The sequence below is a fragment of the Cottoperca gobio genome, chromosome 17, assembly GCF_900634415.1.
Source record: "Cottoperca gobio chromosome 17, fCotGob3.1, whole genome shotgun sequence".
Classification (NCBI taxonomy): domain Eukaryota; kingdom Metazoa; phylum Chordata; class Actinopteri; order Perciformes; family Bovichtidae; genus Cottoperca; species Cottoperca gobio.
The window spans coordinates 21,447,067-21,472,305 of NC_041371.1; the positions used below are offsets into that span (position 1 = coordinate 21,447,067).

The window sequence follows — 25,239 nt, forward strand, 5'->3', positions numbered from 1 at the left end:
TTCAACCATTAGTTTGTTTAAAGTGCTGAATATCGCACGGGCCCTCGAGGGAGAGCAAGAGAGGCAGCCCGGCAATGCTGTGTGGCCCCACGCTAACAAGTGTCACAGTGATCCGGGCCCATCCTCCCCCTGTGTGAACGCCATGTGAGAGGCGGCTCCATCCATGCCCCTGCCACCTCCGCACAAGGCCCTCCATTGACTTCTAACCTGTTGAGGGACCACGGGAGACAAAGAGCCGCGGGGCGGGGCCCGTCCCTCCGACAAGCCTGTGAACAAACGTTAACACGGCTGCAACTGTCCACCCCCTGAATCACTGAATTTATTGACCAACCACAGAGCCCATTCAGGCCTGGAAATACTGATAAAGGAAGGGGGACGGGGACGCCGTGAAGTCCCGGGGAAGGAGCCCATGCTTAGGGGACAGGAGGGAGGAGAAGGTCTTTGTGACCGTCTGGTGGGTCACAGACCTTTTACCAGACGTGGGTGCCTTTGTGTCCTCTGTAAAATGAGGCCAACCGTAAGTGAGCATCAGGTTGGCCTTGTGTCCCGACTATAAATCAGGACCAGTGTCCAACAACCTTCAGAGAAGCTGCAGAAGATATAAAGAAAGAGTGAAAGAGTGTGTGTGTGTGTGTGTGTGTGTGTGTGTGTGTGTGTGTGTGTGTGTGTGTGTGTGTGTGTGTGTGTGTGTGAGTGCTGACAGACACATCGAGACAGCACCTGAAACTTTGATGCAGTAAAGTGTGCAACAGTGGCCGTTACTCTACAATGTATTCTAAGCAGGTCTGATCACTGCGGGAGTGAGTAAAGAAACAGTAAACAAAGACTGTGTGCACAGGCCCAAATCTTGAAAGTACACAACTCCGACAAAACAACTTATGGGTAAAAGAGAAAGGAGATGAAGTCCAAAATGTTTGAAATAGCACACGTCTGAGCACAAGCTTGAGAAAATCTTTTTGAGCGAGTAGCTGGCTGTGAGGAAGAAAGGCTGTGTGTTTTAGCTTCTTTATGTCTCTCCACCACTCTCCATCTGTTGCTCTACTGACACAAAAGGAATACAGCAGAGAGTACACAAAAACCCATATTGCTTTGTGGAGAGGCAACACTATCCACCAAACTACATCGCAAACACGGATGGAAAGCAAGACATCCCGGCTCTGTACACATCAGTGTTTACTGAAAAGATGATCCGTGCAAGTCAGGGAGACACACATGAATTCATGATGCCTCCTCATCCTCATCATGAATATTCCCAAAAAGGCTCTTCCCTGATCTGTGGGAGATTCTTTTCTTTTTGGTACAAGCGAGGACCCCCTTCCCTTATTCACAGTCCCCCCTAAATCCACCCATTCACTGCCTATAGGCCCTGATCTCCACATGAAATGATACCCCTCTTTCTCCTCCACTCTCGCGCCTTTAAGCGCCCATATGCCAGGCAGCGAGGAGGCTGGGAAAGCCCATAATTGATCAGTAAGTCTTGGCTGAAAAAGTGTGACCAAGGTCAGCCCCCCACGATGCACGCAAGAGTGGCTTAATATACAGATTTATTGGGAAATGTAATGGAAGTTCCACAGAGCAAACACGGTGATATTTGTTGACGGACACTGAAACATTTTATTGAAATAAGAAAATAAGTACAAATACTGTATTACAATTATTTTTAAACATATTTCCTTAAAGAAATTTGCTTTTTTTGTATGGTACTAAAGAGGAAATTTAGGCAAATAATTCTCATATTCTTTACATTCATTTCATTTTTAACCATATACAGTTACAGAAAAATATTATGTAAAAATCCAATGTTAAAATCAACTGTTATAAAATTGTCACAGCAGCAAGTTTCTCATTGATTTGTTTCGATTAATTAATTTGCTTTAATTAATTAAAACATTATCAGTCATGTACCTTAGTGATGTTAAACGGTGTCATTATCTTTCATTTAATTACAAAAGAAAGTCATATTTTGAGAATGAGACAGAAATGTTTTTTCTGATCTTCTTTTTAACTAACGCACTCTCTTGCTCTCTCTTTCACACAACCACACACATGGTGGCACCTGCAATACAATTTTAAAAAAGGGGCACAGAAATGTCTGCTTCTTTCTTCCACAGGAAGAATTTTAACTGAAGCAACTCTAAGACAGAAACGCAGCATTGGAATGTTTTCTGTCATAGAAATACAACGGTACCAGTTATGTTATAACATTGCAGAAAGGCACAGGGGTCTCATGATTCTTTGAATTCATACGACCTAATACTGTTTCACAACTTTTAGATTTTTAGCAGCAGCTAATGTTAGTGGAAGACTGTATGTTTTTATTCACAGTGAAGCGTAAAGATGAATCTTTTAGGCCTTAAATAGACCTGAGTGAGCCAAACATGCATACTGGATCTGTGTGAAGCATCTGTCACAAAGAATGCACCCCACGTGGTTCAAATATTTAAAATGTTGGGTCAGATAATAAAAACTGTTCAAAACAATGAACCGATTCATCTGACACTATCCATTCTCAAGGTGCAGTGTTGTATTTGGACGCCAGTGCCAGTAAAGTACAATGTAGTTAGGAAAACATCCAGTCACATTTCGGGAAACATGCTGATTAGTTTTCTTGCTGAGTTGGCAGAGATCATTGATACCACTCAGTGAATATAAAGTTACAGACAGCAGCGGGTTAGCTTAGATTGAGTTAGCTTAGCTTAGCTTAGCACAGAGACTGAAAACAGAGGAAACAACTAGCCTGTAACCAACAGACACGTAACCATATATAAAACGTGTCGTTTTTAAACTTCAGCTTAAGTATTGAATAAACCAAATGTGATAATTAGTGAGATTTAGAAATGAGTGAGTGTTAGGAAACCTTAGCGATTTCCCCGTTTGTTTGTTTTTTGGTGTTTTTTGTCATTTAATCAGCTAACTTAATGGTCTGCCCCCGAAGAGCTAGTGAGAGCCGCTGCCCACACATACACACACACACACACACACACACACACACATACAAAAATATTTCGGCAATCACCGGTTGTTGGTTTTTAACATATGGCTCAACCCTAGTATACATATGAGAGTGGTATCGATCTTCTCGCCTAAGTCTCAGCAAGAGAGTGATTAAGCGTACCGTTTTTCCAAAAATGTTGAGCTATTCTTTAACAGAGGCCTCTGGCTCAAGTTTCAGCAGTGTGACAAGTCTTGTCTATTCTGAAGAGGTTAATCAAAATGGAAGAGAACCTTCTGTATGAGCAGCTCACAGTGTCAGTCAGTCTTTGCAGTAGGAGGCCTCACCTTCATGAGGCTCCAGGTCCGACACACATCATCATCAGCATCTGTCACATCTTTGAGCTCAACTCAAGCTAAGATTTTAGGTTTAGTCTGTGCAGTAGTTTGCTCGGTCCCGTCGGTGTCAGAGGGGGGCAGAGATGCGGGATTGTGGATCGCTGGCGTAGGTGACAGTGGATGGTCTGGGGGGCCAGTCGGCGGCGTCCTGCAGCTCCAGGGCCAGGTGCATGTAGAGCACCCTTGGGGGCTTATTTGTCTGACAGAACAGCCAGGAGAGGAAGGACGGACCCCAGCGGTCATGGGCTTCCTGGTAACCAACATGTATGAACATTAGAAACTAGGCATTATTATCTCTGCTAAAGGCATGAGTGAGCCTCTTCAGGTGGTTTTGTGACGAAAGCCTCCTGCACATAACTATCTTTTTTTTGCAGGAAATAGTGGTATTGTTGGACAACCTTAAGGACTACATCTGAAACACAGAAGATGTAGTCGTTGCTTATTGTATTAATATCAAGAGCTTTCCTATATTCATTATTTTCTGTCACTTTGCAGTAACTAGTTTCTGCAAAGTGAGGATCTGTGGTTGTACAATGTGTTTAACATTCCTGAAAAGGCCACCGATGGATTCATAAGATGTGCCAGAATTGGTCAAATTATTTTCCCGATGACATGTAGTAAAAGATGACCTATTGAATAATAATAATGTTACTGTTAGATTTAGTCTCTATTGATTTTTTACAAATCAGTCACAGCATGAAGCAGGTCATCAGAGGAAAATATGAAACAAGAGAATTAGAGTCAAAGCTTTCCAACCTGGGGCGTGGCAGCAGAGGAGCGCTCTGTGGGCCGATTCACCCTCTGATTGCTTCTGAAAACTAGCCTCCGCAAGATGATGTCAACGATCAAAATCTACAGGAGATTTCAGAAGGAACTTGAGAATAAGCTGGTCATGAAGATTGGGTTACAGCCACAGAGAAATAACTCAAAAGAAACATACAAAACAAGATTCATTGATTTCATTCATTAGTCATGATGCACTACTGAGCACCGATTCAGCAGGAAAAATCAATGCATGCAAATCACAGTTTTCTAATTAAAAAAAGAGATCAGTCACAGAGAGCTTTGTAGGGTGTGATGTCTCTAAAGCGTACCTCCAGCATGAAAGACACAGCCGCATTCACTGTGACAATGATGACGAGGGTAACGCGCCAGTCATGGGGAACACACACGATCTGAGGGGAGGAAGAGCAGCAGGAAGATTGTACTGAATGCAACACCACACACACACTCAACAACTTCATGCAACTTCCCAGGCGCTGTTACATCTTCACTCTTCTTTCAAATGTGTCAACGTTTCTGTTTCTGCTGTTCACATCTACAGCCATTAATACATTTTTAATTAAAGAAACCTATCCATTTTATGTCTGAGGGAACGTTAGCTAGCTAATAGCGTTTTTCTCGACCTGATGACGTCATGATTGGTGAGTGATATTCAAACGTAACTGGTCACTGAAATTCTGTTTTTTTATTTAATGTTTTTTATTTATGTGAAAGCTTTGTAAATTAACAAAGAATGTCATTCTTAATTTAATCTAACCATTTGGCAGTACCTCCGCTGCCCATCAATGGGCCACTGTTTAGAAAAGCTATTTTAGAGCAGCCAGTGCAACACAATATACAATAAAATGACAAAGAAATAAAGTTTTACCTCCAGGAAACTGTCGATGGCAGGAACAGGATACAGCATGATGAGGAGGAGAAAGGTATACAGGCCGATGCAGGACAGCATGAACGGCCCTGATGAAGTAAAATCACAAAGATTCAGTGACCCCAAATTAAATGGATATTTATTAACCTGCAAGTATGATGAATCTGATTATATATATATATATATATATATTATATATATATATATATATATATGTATGTATATATATATATATATATATATATATATATATATATATATATATATATATATATATATAAAAACATTTTTACTTGTTCTGCGCTGAAAATAATCTCTTTCCATACACATCACTCTGACAATCAATCAGTGCTTCAACAGCACTTAATAAGTCTTACAGTTTTTGTAGCTTGGCTGTCTGAAGGGCTTCCCCTTGGAGAAAATGATTGCCACAGCCAAATACTGGAAGGAAGAGACGTAGAAGAGGGTGGTGTTCTCGTAGTTCTTGATGTTTTTGTGGTCGTGAGGGCTTGTTACATTCAGGCTGTGAGAGAGACCGGAGCGGGAAACATTACAGGCACTACAGGAGGAGAGAAGCAAATAGTTAATAGAAAAGTTCTGCATTCATAAACCAGGAACAAATAAGCCAAGAGTGCCACTTTGAGTTTTCATTTGCACTCTGTACTGATGTTCGTCTTTTTGTCTACTGACCAGCTTACATCATAGTAATGTGTTACTGTATACAGTATAACTACAATTTCACAGGCAAATACTACATGAATGAAACAAGGCAGTCGTAAACCTCTTGTTGTTGCCTTTAACCACTGATTTACTGATTCATCTTTCAGCAAGATCTCATTTCAGACGTGTTACTCACTCTGACTGAGGCGTCCACATCTCATACCAGCTCTGCTGTCGTACTAAGAGGAAAGCCAGGACCTGGAAGAGCAGGCAGGTGACGATCTGGGTCAGAACCGAGCACAGCAGCGGGCCGGAGATCAGACTGGACGGCGGGCGGCGCCACACCAGCTCCTTCCACGCGGGGTTCAGACTCACTGAAGACAGAAGTTACTGTGTGTAAATCATCTGATTGCTTTTATCTAACCCCCCCCCCCCCGAACTCAAACATTAATTAAAAGCATTTTTGGTCTTCATGCTCCTCACTTGTGAAGGCAATGATGAGGATGATGGCGATGTCAATGAAGAGGAACTGGAAGTCTCCCAGGTTGCTGAGAATCTACAATATCAGAAACGTGAAAGAAACAGTCACAGAGCAGCAGAGTAATGGATCTACACTCAATCCAGAGGACTCACTGACTTCAGCTCTGATGTAGATCAGTGTGATCACAGTATGTCACGTTAAATGTTTTACTGGTAGCCTTCACTCACACTGTCCCTTATCCTGCCACCCTCTGTATGTCATGTAGGAACCGTACAAGTGATGGAACTCAGAGAACCGGACTGTTTAATCAACACATTCTTAGCCTTCCCATCCCTAATTGTGAAGTATAAGAATAAGAGACAGCAGTGTGTTTACCGAGTAGAGCAAGGTGACACTGAGGTACTGGATGATGCTGTAGAGAGCCATGAACTTGAACACGCAGAATGATGTTACGACGGCAGCTCGGCCCTCCCTCAGGAAGTAGAGACAATGAGAGAGAATCAGAATCAGAAAGCTCACGAGAAAACAGTTTAAAGGGTCAGTTCACTTCAAAACACATGTTAAACTATTTGAAACATGATGATATGGTATATTTCTGAAACGTCAAATTCTGTAGTCTGGTGATATTCCATCACGTGACCTGCTACCTGATGAGGTTTGGGACACAGGAGATGTTGGAGGTGGTGGAGGTGAAGGGTGAAGCAACAGAAGCCTCCAGCTCAGACAGAGAGATCCCACTGTGAGCTCTCTTCAAAGCCTGAGACAGAGAACTTAAATCACTTTACATGCAAATATTTTCAATAAAAAGAGATGGACTGTAGTTTTAATAAGCTACACCTTTATTATAGTCATGTATTTTAAGGAATACTTCAGTCAGCACAACTACATCCAAACATCCATTGACAACCTCTCACACACCTCTGCAGTATAACCTCATGTATCCGGTCTGTGCTCACTACTTCACAAACACATGGAATTTGGAAACCTTGCTATTTAATAGACTTCAGTTTGTAAATCGATGTTTTAATGTAGTTTGCTATTGTTACACTTTTCTCTATTTTTTGATTCTTCGTTCACCGTGGAGAAAAACGTACAAAAAGGTTTTCTTCAACAATAGTAAGAAGAGTGAGAATGGATTTTATTTTAGTAAATCATTTGAGCACTTCGACCACTGAGTTACATGTATTTTATTGTGTGTGTATTCCTGAGAGCCAATCAGAGTTGCTATCAGTGTGGCATGAGATGAGACAAAGTTTATTGTTATGTTATGATTTGTGCCTATTCAATTAAAATAATACATACTTACTCCACAGTCATTCGCACCATCACCACACATCCCAACAGTGTAGCTGGAAGACAAACAGTTGGTGAAGGTGTTGCATTATGCCAACGGGCATGCCAATCTATTTTATCACATGCTCTCCAACAGATAGAAGTTAAGCTCATCAACAGATTTGAACTGAAGCCACAAACAAATGAGAGACTCACTCGATGCTCTGCAGGACTTCCACCAGCTGAGTCTTCTGGTCCGGAGCCATGCGTGCAAACACAGTGGCTTTCAGCACGAGCTGCAGCGCCCCCGTGTGGAGATACACAGTATTACAGCAACATCCAAAGACATGATGACAGTGTAGTAAAACAGGAACCTAAACCACCAATTTATCTGTACAATGACTTTAGAGCTGAAGTAAACATAATACAAATTTGAACATAGATGTTTGTATGAGGGATGGATGTTATACAAATATATTGAAAATTAATAGTGATCAATTAAATATAAAATATAATTTCAAGGGAATTAAATACAATGAACTTTCAATAGAGACATTCTTACTCATGAATTAAAAAAAACAAAATTGTAATTATTACTTCATTTTATAATAGTGTCAACACATCATTTAAGTTGATATATTGTGATTAGAACTTCTTTCTGATACATTTTGATTAGGAAGAGCTTTTATTTATTTTTATAAAATATATTTAGTTGAGGAGTAACAGTTTTATATTAAAGGTTACTTTGTATTTAATTCCCATTAAACAATAATTTCATTGATCACTATTAGTTTTCAATTGTTTTTTTAACATCCTGATATGTCTATGTGTCTGAATATGAGTCTGTACCTTTTGGATGAGTTGAGGGAAGTGCTCAGTGATAACAGCGAAGGCTCTGCCAGTCACAGCAAAGTGATAGCTTTGCTCATACATCCCGTCCTCCAGGTTCATCTCCACAGTCTGCAGGAGAGAGAGGATGAGCCAATACCATTAGAACACCAGAACAAACTACTAACCTGTATTATCTTGAATAACTTTAGAAAGATTTACTCAGACACCTGTCTGTACTCTTACCTGAGTGATACATGCAGTAAGAGGGATATCATAAGTGTGTAAATGCACATAACACGCTCTGCCATATTGCATTCAGTGGTGCTGGTTTCATCAAACTCTGCACTGCTTATTCATTTACTTTAGCTTATTCAGGCAGAATTCTATTTCAACTTAAGGTCTAGTAGAGTGGTTGAACCAGAGTGGGAACATTATCTTAACCGGCCAAAGGAAAACCAGATAAGGTCAATTATAGGAAAAAAACCTAGTAGTTTTGACTTTAAGGGCCCTATCTTACACCCGACGCAGCTCAGCACTACGGCCATGACCGACGCAGTTGTTATTTTAATGCCCAGCACCCATGTTGTGTAAGCATTTGCACGTCCTCTGGACATGCCCTAAATGCACTTGCGCCCTGCACTTTAGACCATGCATGCCCAAAAAGTCTCTACCCCGGATAAGCAATACAAATATCCTCTAGGGTAAAAGGCTACTTATGTGTTTTTGTATTCATTACTCAGTGGAGGCTTTCTGGCTCACCTGATTGTCCTTGCTGGTCTGTACGGGGTTTTCAGTGTAATGCCATGTGATACTAGCAGGGTGGAAGTCCTTAGGAGGTGCAGCATCTGCAATAATGACCCTCTCATGTGCACGGACCATCCCACAGTCCCGAGCCACTGATATCGCCGTCAGCATGTTGTCCCCTAACACAGGAGAAAAGAGAGAAAAGAGGTAAGAGGGAGTGTACTGGTGATCAAATTCATGATTGTATTCTTTACATAAGAGGCATTAATGCAATGATGAAATAACATCCAAACAAAGGAACAAGTGAATAAAGTCACTAAACTGATTTACCCGTGACCATCAAAGTGCGAATGTTAGCTTGACGTAATTCACGTAAAACCCCGGCAGTCTCCTCTTTGATTTTGTTCTGCATGACGATCAAACCAAGGAACTCCATGTTGGTTTCTATCAGGCCCCTAAAAGCAACAAATCATACATATTACCACCACAAACACCATTTATTTCTCACTAATATTGTACAAAATGCATGTTTCACGTCCCTTTAAAGAATACACTTTTTTATATATGATAATATATACATTACATTTTTGCTGCTAACCTATCTTGGCAACTTCTACATTAGTTAATTATTTCCTACATTTATCACAATTAAACACCCACCAACAGAAAGGAATGTGTTGCTTTCAAAGAAATGGTCATGTCGGCTTGTAAATCTAGCATGATAACCAAATAGTTCATGAATATTGGGGCTAGTCCATGATTACAATTACGCTCTTTAACTCAGATTGTACCATATCTTGTGGCTGTGATGCATTATGACAGGTTAAGGCTACTGTTGGTGGAAAAACTGATGTTTTAATGCATCTTATGTGATGGATTTCTCCCTGTAGGTTGTTGTACGTGCAAAATGATGAGTCCAGCGAACAGCTTGACCGACATCACAACTTGACATTTGCTCTTGTTTTCGATAAGTGCAACATTGTCTGCTCTACTGTAGCTACACTGCAAATATTGGGACATTATGTCATTTGCTCTGTTTGTCCAGTTATCAGCCGAGCTAAGTCCGTCATACGTCAAAATGGGAAGTACAAACCATGTCAGCAAAAGACTTGACAGTGTTTCAGGGTCTGTGTCAGTAGCTCCATACACAGTGTTATCTGTGGCGGGAGGGGTACCTTGTGAGGCTCTGAACTTTGTGCCAGGAGAGTTTGGACTCCAGCTGTCGATGTGCCAGGGCAATAACCCTGAAGCCCTGCTTAGTGTACGTCTCCAGAGTGTCTGTGAAGCTCTGTGGAACTGAAGAGAAGGACAGAGGCGTATCAGTCTGGCCTTTTTTAGATCAGTGCAGTATTAGTGTAATAGACAGGGTAGGGATATAGAGGCTGTAATTAAAGTTTCATTTATTGTTGATTCTTTTTTGTATCTTATTAAATAAACTTTTAAACAATAATGTAATATGTTTCAGGTGGTCATTAAAAAATGATATAAGCATTTTGACCAATTATGTAAAAAAGTGATTTGTTTTCTTGTAAATGTGAAATGTGCAAGTTTACAAAATGTATAATACTGTTAGTGTCATGTTGACCTACTGAAAACATTTGACACTGATTCCATGTTTGGAGATGTAAACTCGAGGCTCATGTAGAATTAGAAGTGTACAACAGATGGCAGGTGGTAGTAAAGTAACATCTATCAATGTGAAATGAACCTGCCCATAACCCTGCTGACTGAACGTTGTGCAAGGAAGGTGCATGAGAGCAGAGTGGATCTTAGATCACACACCATCAGGAGAGGACTAAGCTGTAGAACATGGCTAACGTTACACAAGCTCGCAGTGAAGGCAAAACAGTCGATTCAATCTCCATGAAATGAGTCAACAGTGTATCAATTTTGAAAGACCCACCTGAAAACATAATACATTCCCAAAATTGCAATAAGGTCAAACATTATCGGTAATGTAAATGTTATTACAATATCAGTCAGGAAGTTTTATTTCATTATTGGTCAAGTTATTGCGTTATTGGATTTCATTAGATTCATTACGATCAGGTTAAATCCACAACATAGAGGAGAAGTGTCGGACCTGTGTGCTGTTTGCAGAGTCTGGCCACAACCTCCGGAGCTCCTTTCAAGTAAGCGTTCATGTGTTTTTCCCCCAGCCTCCTGACCACTACACTCATCCTCTGCAGGGTCGAGGAGAAGGGGAACTGACGCACAATACCGATCTCACAGGACTGAGCAGCAAAAGACACATTGGATACATGTTCAGAGTAAAAGAAACCCTGACAACTTCAAATCTGTTTATATTTCACGTTAAAAGGAATAGCCGAGTGTTAGATAACAAGATCGTTCTCCCGTTTCTGTACGTTAAATATGAAGCAACCGCCAGGAGATGGTTAGCTTAGCTTAGCATAAAGGCTGGAAACAAGGGGAAACAGCTAGCCTGACTCCGTCGAAAAATAACAAAATCTGCCAATTAGCACCTGGAGTCTCATTATGAGACACGTCTTGTTGTTTTTCAGTTTTCATACAGATTGTACATGATGTGTCAACTGGTGAGCTTTAGAGAGGCTGGTAGGCAGATCTAGTTAGCTTTGGACAGATCCAGGCTAGCTGTTTTCCCCTGTTTCCAGCCTTTATGCTAAGCTAAGCTAACCAGCTGCTGGCAGTAGCTTTATATTTAGCGTACACACATGAGAGTGGTATCAATCCTCTCATTTAACTCTCGGCAAGAAGTTGAATAAGGGTATTTTCCAAAATGTTGAACTATTTACATTATGTTTTGTGATTATTGTGCGTTTTCATCAAAATACAACGACTTACTGATAATTCAGACAGCTCCTGGGGGGAAAAAGAAGGATTTCATGCTATTGTAATTCTGAGAACAGGCACAAACTTATAAATATATATCTTTACAGCCATAAACAAATATAGTGATTAGAAAACAATGATTTGGAGGCTCACTGTACCATGTTCTGAGTTAGTAGATCGTTCTGATTGGCTCCAGGGACGCAGTGCTTCGGAGGTCGCACGACTGTGGGCATTATTGGATTGTGGAGTGCCGTCTCTTCCTCTGTGGGCTCCTCTAGGATCTAAATCATATGATATCTTAATAGCATGTTGAGCTTATAGATTCCATTACACCATGTTTGGCATGACAACTAAATCAACCAGTCCCAGCTTCCTGATGAAAGGAAGAGGCAAATTCTACTGTTCATTCTGGAGTATCCATGGTACCAGACTTTAATCATTTTTAGCCAAGAAGAACTTGCTCCGCCAAGGCGAAGAGCGTGGTGTTGCATAATTCGTGTACAGAGCTACAAGTTTGTTGTGGTGCAAGTGACTAAGCACGTTGGGTGAAAGCTTTGCTTACCCAGCCTGTAGCGCTGAACATCTTGAGGTCTAAAGGGTCTCCGGCGAGCTCACCATCTATCTTGGTCAGTGAGTGGCAGGTAGCCATGCAGGCCACAAACGCAGTGTTAACCAGACTTTCTTCAGCTGCATCAGCCTCTGGGGGAGAAAAACTGTAATATAGAGAGAGGAGAAAAGGATAATAATGTATTAAGTGGCTGATGCTAAACTAAATATCAAGCCATATGTGTACTATTCTATCTTTCTTAACAACTCCACAGAAAAAGTTATTGCTCATTTAAAGGGTAACTTTGGTATTTTTCAACCTGGACCCTATTTTCCCATGTTTTTGTGTTTAACTGACTAATGGGGACAACACTTTTCAATGTCATGTCTGAATATTTATCTGATTTCAGAACTTCTCCTTCAGAGAGACCTGGTTAGACACGATAACGGACAGAGCATCAAGTGAAAGAAAAACGTTTCATTTCTGTGTAGGGCTCTTTCCATAATGTCTTCAGACTCTTGTAATAACAATCTGAGTCTGTCAGTGGCAAGAACACGCAACAAGCTCTTTTAGTGGACGTACACTGGTGGTGCGGAGCGATTACATTGCAGCTTGTTCAGCGGCTGCAGCGCTCTCATGGCCTGACTAAACCAGAGCTGGTAAAGAGGTTGTTACGATGGTATAGAAGTAATGAAAAATGATGACTGTTGATAGATTTATATTTTCTTTCTCACAGTATATATTGTCACATTGGCCAACCGTAAGTCTTGACTTCTAACTACTTGGCATGTAATGTGTCAGAATACCGAAGAGAAAACTAAATCCAGCTGGATTTATTATTAAAGAGCACGACAGCAATATTTGTTACAGTCACATCCTTTTAGTGCTCATCCTTTTTGTGGTTACTCTGAGGAAACTGGTGTGTTTGCAAAAGTCAACAAATCCACGAGGCTCTCTTACCTGCCATCTACAGCTGTCTGAACACCCCACAGGTCCAAACCATCTTCAGTCAGAGTACCAGTCTGAAGGAAAACAAAAGACAGACAGTTAATGATGCACCAACACAGGTGTGTTAATCATGCATCAGAGCAGGAAATCAATTCCAACACCGAGGTACAGAAAAGTATTTAGTCCTATTTTTAAATCATAAAAGTAAAACCATTCATTGAACTTTCTTAACCTCTTCTCTTAATCTACATCCAAGAGAGCCGAGGACAGACCTGTTGATGCAACAACATGCACACACACTTTCTGAGAAGTATATATAAAAATAAGAATTAAAACGCACAATATGTCATTTTGTGCCACTAGGGTCTCTATATCAAAACAATAAGAAAAGACAGAGTTTGGTGGCGTCGTGTAGTAGCGTGGGATCATGGGAGTTGATGTCTTTACAACCATTGCCGTCATTGCAGTCAGCTTCTCCCGGGTCAGGATTCCTTTATTGCTCGCCCATACACTGATCGTTCAGCAGGATTTCACCGGGAGCCAAATTATGAGAAGAGGTCTCCTCCTCTCCAAAAGAAATGGACACGGTGATTAAAATACTGAATTAAAAAGTTTCTCCAACGCTCTTCGGCTGCTGAGAACTTTTGCTCAGCTTGTTTGTTTCTGAGAACTTAAGTTCTAGACGCCTGATGGCTAAAACCCTTTATCTAGTTAAAATATATAGTGTAGAGTAAAAACGTGTCTTAAAACTGTAAGAAAGTCAATTTATGACATTTAAGGGGATACGTCGCCATTACAGGTGACCAAATGAAACGGTTACCTTGATTAAAATGACAGATTTCTCTTAGTTTGAACATTTTTGAGAACATTTGGGATAATGTAAGTACAACTCAACAACATAATATTGGTCAGGTCATTTTTACACATTTTAATGGGGAAATGTTACATGTAGTAGCTCCTTTCCTCAACTTTTAAACCCTTTGAAATTGTTTTTATAATTGTTTCTTCTGCAAGCACTTAGTAACTTTGGTTTGAAAAGTGCTATATAAATAAAGTGTATTATTATCATTATTATATAACCTTGAGCTTCTTAAACTGTCCGAATGAAACATTTGTCTGCTGGTTTTGTACAGTCATGGTTCTATCAACAGACATCCACGATGTACGAAAATAATATGAAAAGAAAAAAGAGTTCAAAGACACTTTCGAGCAGCAAGGAATTATAGCTATGAAAGTGTTGGACCATCTGTAGAATCACAAACAAAAATTGAATTTGAGGCTATTAATTTTGGTATCAATGAGTCCGTTTGTTTTCTCAATGAATCAAATGCCAGCCACAAAGCCCAAGCTGACGTTTTCAATTCAAAAGAAACCAACAATATTCCCATTTAACTTACAATGTGACTTTAACGATTCAGCGGTTGCCAAAAGTGTTCCCATTTAATTTTGTCGATCAAGTAATCGTCCCAGCTCTACTTTTATTTCTGTTTTCACCAACAGTATCACACTTATCTCCATGCTTACCATGTGAGGTCATATCATTAAAGGAATCTTTCAAGCTATGGGCAGCCATGTGCTCAGTAAAAGGCCAAAAATAATTCAATGTAAAACAATGTGGAAATGTGATTAGGGTTTCCCTTGAAAATGTCTGGCATTCCTGGATTAGTCTGAAATCAAAAGGGTGTCCTTATGTAGATTGAATATAGCGCACAATTTGTTCCAATGCTGTACATTTTTTCATGGCTTTTAGATATTTCACAATAACCTTGTACAGTATAATCGCTCCAATTACAGATAACAATTTCTTCCAAGTAAATCGATACCATAGCATTAACATATTTTAAAAGCATAATGTTGTTGCCAAATGGCATTGTTGTACATCCACAGCACTGCCTCAAGGCATCAGGATCCATTTAAATGTGTGGTTTTGACGGTCATAAAACTGCTAATTCTGCTTGTACTTCTACTTGAACTGGAAGTGGGTTTGAACGCTTCATAACTAATTTTCTTGCATTCTAGGTCAGGACTGTGCAGTATACTGTTCAGTCTAAGTTAAGCATGGTTCCTAGAAATGATCGCTGCTGAAATCTGACCAAGCAGCAACCTCTGGGTCTGAAAGTGAGGCCGATGCTGAAGGCCTTAAACCTGCACTCTCTCTAATATCCAGCAGGGGGCGACTCCACTGGTTGCAAAAAGAAGTCAGATTGTATAGAAGTCTATGAGAAAATGACACGACTTTGTTATGTTTTACAACTTTAAGAGTGTGTCTTCAGTTCATGAAAGTTAATTGTAACATTTTGGTCAGCTAAAAATGTCTTGTTCAGTGTTCGGTAGTGCTTAGCTCCACCCTCTCACGTCACTTCTGTAAACCAAGATGGCGACGGCCAAAACGCCAAACTCAATGCTTCAAAACAGTGGTCTACAAACCAATGGGTGACGTCACGGTGACTACGTCCACTTCTTATATATAGTCTATGATGCAGACCCAGAGAGAAAGGTGGAGAGAGAGGGGGTGACATGCAGCAAAGAGCCGCAAGTCAGATTCATGTCGAACCCAGGCCGCTGCAGTGAGGACTCAGCGTGGGCTGCCCTCTCTACTAGGTGAGCTCCCAGGGCGCCCATTTCCTGAATTCTTAACAAGATAACAAAATCACATCGCAAGAAATGACAACTGCTGCTTGGACTACCTTGTCAAAGCAAACCAGGTTCAGCTGACCACACATGTTGATCCTCTGAGGACTGATGCAAAAAATGCCGACGCGCTTCAAACGACGCTGTGCGTACACAATACCGGCCGTCATGGCTGCCGGTAAGGCCGGGGGCACGGTGATGGTGATGATGTCCAGAGATTCGATGATGATGGTTTTAGCTGGAACCTGGATGAGATCGAGGAGGAAACATCAATGACTGACAAGGATTTCTACACGGTGATAGAATCCTAAAATCGAAATGAGAAACAGGATACATTTAAATCTAAACTTCTCCTTTCATGTCTTGGAAATAAAGGTTACCTTGTTCATGATACTGAGGACGATGGTGTAGATGAAACCAATCCCAGCCACCCCCACCAGACACAACAAGAAAAGGTAAGCGTCGCGGTACAGCTTGAAGTCTGTGGGTTTAGGGTGGAGGATGGAGCGCACGAGTTGGCCTTTCTCTGTACTGAAGCCTGTGGGAACACACAAGTAATAGAATTTAATTGTTTTCCTCTTCTTGTAATCCCTTGCCGAGGCTGAATATGTGCAACCCTGAGGGAGATCAGTCCGTACGCTACAGCTGATGCTAAATTATCTCATTTCTTTTCATCACTGTTGAAGCGGAAGCTGTTTTTTCCTCCATCTCACCTGTTCTGACCACAACAGCCTCAACCAATTCTCCAGCGTAGAAGCGTGTCTGGATAACATGGGTGCCACAGAACAGGGTGTGTCTCTTGTGCTCCTCGATTTTGTAGCTCCAGGCCGCGTCCTCGCCTGAACAAGGCAGACTTGTCTTGGTGACTGGCACGCTCTCCCCTGAAGATGGACGGAGAGTTATGCTCCAGTACAAAAACAGAACAATAGCTGCAGTGTTGAGGACCACAAAACTCCATGAAAACTGATAAAACCCCATCCGCTGATGAAGACCTTGAGAGGCTGAGAAAAGCTCCGGAAACGCTAACAAGTACACATTGGGTTAAGATTTGTTTTGTAAAAGAAAAGGATATATGACCTGTCAGCATGCTCTCATTTACGATGCAGGTCCCATGGATGAGAACGGCGTCGCAGGGCATTATTATCCCATTCGCTGGAATAATGATAACATCACCGGGCACAAGATCTGTTGACATGGCCTGTTCAATATCTGGGAACAACATTAGGAAAGAGAAGAGTTTCTCTCTGCAGGTCATCATAAGGATGCAATGATGTGATTCATTTATTACGGACAGAAAAATAATAAGACTAATACACAATACTTAATCAAATGAGTCACTATAACACCATCAACCCATTAGGCATCAACATCAGTCATTCCTGAAGGATGATTGACAGCCTTTTTTCACTAATAGCCAGAAAGTGAAACATGCCTTTATTTCCTCTGCACACTGAAACACGGACCACGCTGTGTGTGGCCACCATGTCATGCAGCATCACGTATTGCTGGAACAAGAGACACTGTATCAAACAAGTGGGAAACATACTTCTGGAAACACACAGATGGACAAGATACTGAGTATAGACTGCTCTGGAAGGATTGTGTGTACTTCCGGCAAGGAGGTTATGTTTTCGGCTAAGATTTTCTGTCTGTCTTTCTGCATCATTACGGAAAATCTACTGGCCCGATGATCATGAACCTTGATGGAAGGGCCAAGAAAGAACCCATTACATTTTTGGAGCAGATTTGAATCAGGGAGCATTTGTGCTGCATTCATGCGGTGTCGGAATAATCGGAACTAGAATTACCGCCTCGTGGTTGTATGCCTCCATCAACCAGTGAATTTACAGTTTATGTCCATGTCTGTCCAAAATGTAAATACTTCATAATTTTATCCTGCGTGAAATTGTCATAATTATCTTATGAATTCTTGGGTTATGGCCAAAAACTACCAAAATCTAATCAAATTACCCTCGAGTCCAAGTGGATGTTTGTAGCAAATGTTAAGAAATTCCCTGTTATATATTATGACTGACCTTTTTAATGGTGTACAGTGAGGTAGCTATTGATATCACAGACATGAAAACTATGGCTGTAGCATAATAGTAGTAGTCCTCAGCACTCCACAGAATAACACTGAAGAGCTGAAAGATGTAGAAAGGATTCAAGACCTGGTGGAGGAAGAGAAACAACCACGTCAAAGATTAGCATTGATGGTATCAGTATGAAGGGCCAGACGTGATCTTAACTCACTTCCTTTATGAGAAGCTTGAATAGAGACGGCACTTTTACAGCAATCTCATTCTCGCCAAAAAACAACCTCCTGATAAAGAAAAGAAAATTGAAGCATTTTAATATAATCACATGCCTGTGCGGAAGTGCATATTGTGATGCTTCATCCATGGCTATTAAGAACAATTCAAACGTTTTTGAAATTAGGAAAAAGATGAAATATGTGTGCACCTGTAGTCCTGCAGTGTTTTAGAAAGTCCAGAGCTGTGGTCAGACTGGATGCTTGCACAGCTCACCTTCAAATCCTCCAAGCCTCTAGAAAGGTCACACACATTCATTTCTACTCAGCAGAGCAACACATCAGCATGTGGATGATGCAAACTGTACCAACAATTCAATAACAGACAAATATATGGAAGCTCTGAGAGGCAAGCAAGAAAATAAATTCTGCTGATCCATCCAGTCTGATCTCCTGTGTTTGAGACTGAGGAGCAGGTGAAGAAAAGGTTTTGTCAGAATCATTTTATTTACTTTAAAAAAGAAAATATAAACTGAGAAAACAGGTGAAAGTGTTTGTTGTTGTAATACTCATTACAGGCCACAAGTGTGCACCACCACCCCATGTTGTAAATAGGACTGATTAAGAATAATCATCGCAGTATAATTACAATATTCAATAAACAGCATCCAATTCTATATCATAAATATACTATATACATACAAATAACCATATTACTTGAAATTGTTAAACTCAAAATGTATCTTAAGTGCCTTTTTTGTTGTGTAGCTATTATTAAATTTACAAATGATTCTATTGCCCTAGAAAATGTCCCCCCAAAAATAAATTTCCCCATATTTTCCCATATGAAATGAAAGTAAAAGAGAAAAATGATTCTGGCAAAACTTTGTTCTACCTGTTCTTAAGTCACAGATCAGACTTTGAAAATGGTTTCTTCCGTACTTTTATTTTATTTAGCAAATAAAAAATAAACTCTTTGCAAATACAAGCACATTGTGTTTCAGTGGCACTCTTACTTATACAACTCAAAGTTCTGTATCACATCATTCCAGTAGTATTTAGTGCTGTGGTGGGTGAAGTAGTGGATCTAAGAGAGGGAAAGAGGTCAGTGATCTACTTCACTTAATACTTGTCTTGAAAAAAAAACAAACAATTACTCAGATCAGTGATTTATGAAAGAATATGAAAGTGGAATTAGCTTCAGATGAGCAACAAATGATGAAAAACAAACAGTTTCCTACTGAGGCACCTGAGCAGGCTGTCTATGGGCAAATTTCCCTTGGCGCTCCTCGTGCACAGCGCTGATGCCGCAGTCTCCATTCGGCAGCTGAGCCGTGGACTGCAGATCCAAGCTGTCGAAGGGTTTCCTCCCTGGAGCCCACATCACGTGTACTCTGGCTCGAAACCACTGTCTGAACTCATCCTGTTTAGCAATATAAAGAATTGCATTTTTTCTTGTCTGTGAGACGACACTGAATTCATCATTCGTAGCGTAACACTGTGTGTGTGCCAACAGATTGTAACACGTGTCAGGATGATTTGAGCAGCAGCAGCACGAGAGTGAACACACAGTTGTCTGAAAGAAGAAATAGATTCACACACATATAAAGCTATTGTAAATCTAACGTTTTGTTTGTTTCTTTGTTTTGGGAACCCAGCAAATGCCTCATTTACAAATGCTGAATTTACTTTAACCTCCTAATGGAGGCAGCTGAGACTCTTGTAGGTCCAATCAGCCCAATACTTATTCCTGTGTGATGACGTTAGTCCCCATAGTAGCCATTTCAGTGTAGTGAGACCATTTTTTTAAACTTGACCTCACTGTATAAAATCACCTGTTCTCTCAGCTCTAGGATAATCACAACCTCATGAAACGTAACAACCTCAAACTAGTGGCCGAGGGCATTCAGGGGATGTCGGGCTTTCCTAGATTTGTTGACAATAAGGGTGTTTTTGAGCAATTTCCAGAACAGAAGTGCTCGCCATCCAATCACCGACAAAATGTCTCCAAATGTCCAAAGAAATGATATGGATGAATGGAGGATTCTATGGACCTCGAGGTCTTGGTGTGTTCATGTGGCATTTTGGAGTGATTTTTTGACAATTTCTATCAAATCAAAAACGGCTAAATCTTGCACCAAATGTGTGATACAAACTTCTATTCCAATGTGCTAAGCCCTTATACACTCTAATCGTTCAACAATATAATAGGCTAACTGAAATTGAAGTTAAACGTTTTTTACAGATTTCTGACTACAGCAGCAGCTCAGGTTCCCAGCTTTCAGATGAGGTACACCACTTCTATGTGGCATTTACTGTTGACCTGCTATCTCCCCATAAATATCCCGTCCGCCCTAAAAAAGTCAAATGAAAATGAAAAGGGGTCTATGGCAGGGAAAAGGTTGTAAAATAAGTAAAGTGTTTGAAAAACAAAGCAGGTTCTGCCGCTTTCCTACCGTGGTCCTGAGCAGCAGTGTGTGTGCGTCTCTCATCGAGGTGTGTGTGCAGGTGCCCTTTACGCCCCACTCAGGCAGCCAGTAGAGCAGGAGCAGCAGGAGACCGCCGGAGAACACAGCACCTACACCCACCAGGATCATCTTCCACACACAGGGCTGGTAACCCCACACCTCCTGCGCGGGCAGACACTCATGTTAACACACTGAAGGGTAGGATGATAATACTGCTCTGTGGCTTGTGAAGTGGGACAATTAGCCCTTTAAAAAAAAGATTGTCAGACCCTTTAACATGAGGCTGGTATTTTTCTGTATTTTCAACAAAACCTACAAAAATCCCAAAACCCACAATTTTGTTTGTCCATCTCTTAACAGACCTTTTTAACAGCAGATGACTTATAACATTAACGATCTGTCCCGGGAAGTCATGACAGTGTGACAGTGAGCCAGCATTCAGGGTTCAACATTAATTAAGTGAAGTCATTTCCTAAAACGTCTTGGCACAGATTGTGTTACATTTGTTCCCAACTGGGAAAATTCACTTGAAAGTCGAAACAACAACTCTGTAACAGATATCAACTTGTTGTTTAAACACTCTGAACAATCAGTCTTAATGCCAAGAAGAAAAATAATACATATCTCTGGCCTTTTTCTTTCAAGTTGACACATACTGATTACCAGCTTGACTTCGTGGTGACACACTGAAGCTGCCATAAATTACTTTATTCAAATTTAATGGTGTTTAGCCGATCACCTATAACTGAAACTCAACTATTCTTCTCATGTTTCCAGTCTTAATGAAATGCTAACCGGCTGCTGGTCCCGTATTTTGACTTGACAAAATTCTTTAAATTACTTCTTCGTGGGATTACAGAGACCTACAATTCAAATCAAATTGAACGCTACATTCATTCTAATACGTGTGCAAATGACGTGTGTCCTTTAAAGAAAACAAACATTTGTGCCATCATGATGCATTGTTCAATAGAAAAGACAAGTACATGGATTATTATAGCATTCAAACGGGTAGTGATATTTACCATTTCATCCTCCAGATGCTGGTTTATAATCTTCACCTCTCTCGTCTTCATTCTGTCAGAAGTGCAACAACTGCGAAGAAAAATAAAGAGAGATCGGGTTCTTTGCTCGTTGAAGCTTTCTTATCACAAACGTCCTCTACTCTGTCTGGTCACCAAGAATTGGCAGCTTCAATCACGATCAAGGGAATAAAAAGATCAAGTTTTATGAATTTAAGAGCAAATAAAAGCCCAATCAGAGGAAGGAAGTCAGGGATTCATGCAGTCCTTCAGCTTACCTCACAGGAGACAAACAGAAGTAGAGTGTTAAACATGGAAACACAAGTGGGCTAAACCCCCTATCTACTTGGTAAATAATTAGCCGTCTAAAGGAGAGAAAGATATTTCCTATCTGTCTTGTGTTCAAAGCCTCTGGTGATATTAAGAAAAAGATACTTTCATTGTGTTTTGTTTTTAATTGTTCTAGATATTGTTGATTTATGTTTTCCTGGAACATTAGCTGAGAAAGAGGTTAAATTACAGCCTCATTGTGAGTTAAATTCATTGATGGTATTAAGTGCATTCACTTCTCTGGTCTGTAGGATTTTAAGGGAGCCTCACAACACACCAACATCGGCTTACTGACAACTCTATTGACAACTTTATTGACAGCGAGTGAACAAATGTGAGGATTAGTGCAAAAAAGTGTTGTGGTGTTGAGTTACAATCCAGAGCAGGAAAGGCTGTAATGCATGGAAACCTTTGCACCATACACATGTTTATGTTGAATAACAGTCACACCTACATAATGTTGGACCCACTGTCTGTAGCCGACCTTATCAGGTATCAGCATGAGGTTGTCTGGCAAACACTTCATGATTTATTGTATGTCACTCTGGATTAAGGGAGACGATATAAACCGGTATTGACAATAACTGTGATATTTAAAAATACAACATTGAAATTGTGTTAATAACACACAAGTGATAATATTGTTTACGGCACTGTTCATTCCTGTGTTGGCATCCTTACACTGGCTCCCAGGAGGTTTTAGAATAGATTTTCCTGATTACTTTTAAGGCTCTTTGTCGCCTCTCTCCCGGCTATATATCGCTGATCTCCTGCCGGTACGTACTTTGAGATCCTCGGACAGAGGTCTTTTGTCTGTTCCAGAGGCCTGGCTGAAAACTAAAGGGGACAAAGCGTTTGCATCTGCCGAGGAAATCAGGTGTGCTGAAGCGGAAATCTCCTTTAAGTCACTTCTCAGCCATTCCTGATTTAACTTCAGTTTGAATTTCCTTTTAATTGTCTTTTATTTCTTTTAACAATGTGTTTTGTTACATATTCTTACCTTTTTCTACACGATATTGTTTTTTAAACACAAAACTGTTTACTTCTAAACATGATTTATGTTTTTATGTTGCTGTCTTTGTGAAGCACTTTGTAACTTGGATTTCAAAAGTGCTCTAAAATATTAATTATTATATTAATATTAGTGTAATTGTTGTAATTGTTGTAATTGTTCTGTGCTGTACAGTTATGGTTACAGACCCTTTCCACCTCCTTTCACTCCCATTTTGAATGTAATAAATGTACCAAAAAAAAGTGCCCAATAAACTAATTAATAAACTAAGTTAAAGATGAATTTGACTGATTTCTCTCTCTTTACCGTGAATTATTTTGCCATGATGATAGTGTAGTGAAAATCTGGTATTGTGACAGCCCCACTCCATTCATATTTTTGACACTTCATTCACAGAAAATATATAACTTTATGTTTTTTTTAAAGGTAAAACCAATTGATCCAGATTAGGTACAGGTAAGACACAAACCACATCTACAATGACAGATATAAGTGGCTTCTATGACCTGACGAGGCGAAAGCTGAACTTTTTCTCCATCTTACTAAAAACCAAGAGCCCCGTCCCCACGAGAAGGCTGCTGGTGGGGGCAGCATTATGCAGTGGGGAAGCTTCTCTGAAAGCTTGAGGAGGCAGAAGAGTAAAATAAATGCAGCAAAATAGAAAGAAATCCTGTTAGAAACGCTGCTGCAGTCTGCAAGCCGACCAGGACTTTGGATAAGATTTATTTTCCAGCCGGACAAAGACCCCAAACATAAAGCCAAAGCTACACGGGGCTGGCTTCAAAACAACTATGTTACAGTCCTAGGGCAGCCAAAGAGTCCAGATTTCAATCATATCCAGAAACTGTGGCAGGGTCCCTATTGCAACTTGACAGAACTTCATAAACAACACATAAGAAATGCCAGATGTGCAAACTTATCTACATAGACTCAACTCACACCTCTACTAAATACTGACTTCAATGGTTTATGTTTATTTGAATTAATCTGTACACTAATAGACTTTTAAGCAGTGGTGGAATGTAACTAAGGACATTTACTTAAGCGCTTAACTAGAGTACAGTTTGGCAGTACATTATACTTATACTCCACTACATCTCAGAGGCAAACATTGTACTTTTTACTTCATTACATTTATAAGACTGCTTTAGTTACTTGCATTTTTAATTATTAATGCAGAAGTCGGTAATCTTTAGTCGATAAGTAACTTGTTATGCTTTTTTCATGCAGAATGACTTATTTAAATGTATGAGCACAATACTTAAAGTGGTGTTTTGATGGATTCTTTGTGTAGAAACTCAATTTTACAGATCTGTTGATTAAATCAAATAATCAATTAGTCAACAAAACCGAATGAGTGTTAGTTGACTAAGAATTGCCTTAGGTGAGGAAAGCCCTAACTAATTAGTTAAGCTACTCAGCAATAAAGTGATTAAATGGGCCATTCTGCAAAATGAGTAGCCTACTATTACTTTTTTATATTTGTAAGTACATTTGTATGCCAATACATTTGTACTTATTAAGATTTGAAAGGCAGGACTTTTACTTGTAACAGTATGTATACACTGTAGTAGAACATTTCTTCCATCTCTGCTCAACAAATCCCAATTAACCCAACATAATTCAAAGTGACAAACCATGAGCAACATGTTTTAAATGCGAGAAGGGAGAAAGCTCAAGTTAGAGGCTTGCTATCAGTGGAAAACAAACATTCCCACTCAGTTTCCACACTGAAACTTGAAGCACCAAATACTGAATGAGGAGCCATTTTCAGTCGCAGTTTGACTGATTTGTTACCAAGTCGTATAACGGTTTCGCAAGTTACCGTTGAGTTGTTATAAAGCACCTTAAACTTTACCTTTATATAAACATAAAAATGAGTATAAACACCGTGTTAATAAGCTCCAAGTCACGCGCATTACCAACTTACCGACGCCTCTTCTCTTCTCTATCAATGCACGAGACGTTGCATAGTCAGGTGAGCAAACCGTTGCATTAAAAGTTTGCTCGCGTGCCTTCTGCAGCAGCCTGACACTGTGGATCGAACATGCGCCTGAGGACACGCGCCGAGACAACACTGACACACGCTGCGCTGAGACCGGACCGTCCCAAACCGGTCCATTCAGAAGGAAGTGGGGGAAAACAGGATGTGAGGTCACTAAAGGACACCGTGTTTGGGCTGAATTTCTGCAAGTTGCAACCAACAAATCGGAGAACTGCAGCGACGTGTTCAAGGAGCGGTGGAGAGTG

The 25,239-nt window shown here is 40.3% G+C and overlaps 1 protein-coding gene across 2 annotated transcripts; it reads right to left on the reverse strand.

Moving 5' to 3' along the window:
• Window positions 1-1,596: 1,596 nt before the first annotated feature.
• Window positions 1,597-25,087, reverse strand: LOC115022998 (probable cation-transporting ATPase 13A3). Of its 2 annotated transcripts, XM_029454133.1 has the most exons (33): window positions 24,920-25,087; window positions 21,651-21,720; window positions 20,614-20,787; window positions 19,407-19,580; window positions 19,174-19,244; window positions 18,370-18,453; window positions 18,160-18,229; window positions 17,943-18,077; window positions 17,339-17,411; window positions 16,984-17,115; window positions 16,620-16,787; window positions 16,287-16,444; window positions 15,963-16,151; window positions 13,288-13,349; window positions 12,343-12,493; window positions 11,939-12,061; window positions 11,793-11,810; window positions 11,053-11,203; window positions 10,145-10,265; window positions 9,300-9,424; window positions 8,985-9,148; window positions 8,244-8,354; window positions 7,611-7,690; window positions 7,429-7,471; window positions 6,770-6,879; window positions 6,498-6,594; window positions 6,125-6,197; window positions 5,838-6,015; window positions 5,359-5,540; window positions 4,982-5,070; window positions 4,425-4,505; window positions 4,087-4,182; window positions 1,597-3,580 (listed from the first exon to the last, which is right to left on the reverse strand). In XM_029454133.1, exons 2-33 carry the CDS (start codon window positions 21,699-21,701, stop codon window positions 3,398-3,400), a joined length of 3,717 nt encoding a protein of 1,238 aa, XP_029309993.1. In that variant the 5' UTR covers window positions 21,702-21,720; window positions 24,920-25,087; the 3' UTR covers window positions 1,597-3,397. The 2 variants fall into 2 exon arrangements, with proteins under 2 accessions (XP_029309993.1, XP_029309994.1); XM_029454134.1 differs by lacking the exon at window positions 4,087-4,182.
• Between the last annotated feature and the right edge of the window lie 152 nt (window positions 25,088-25,239).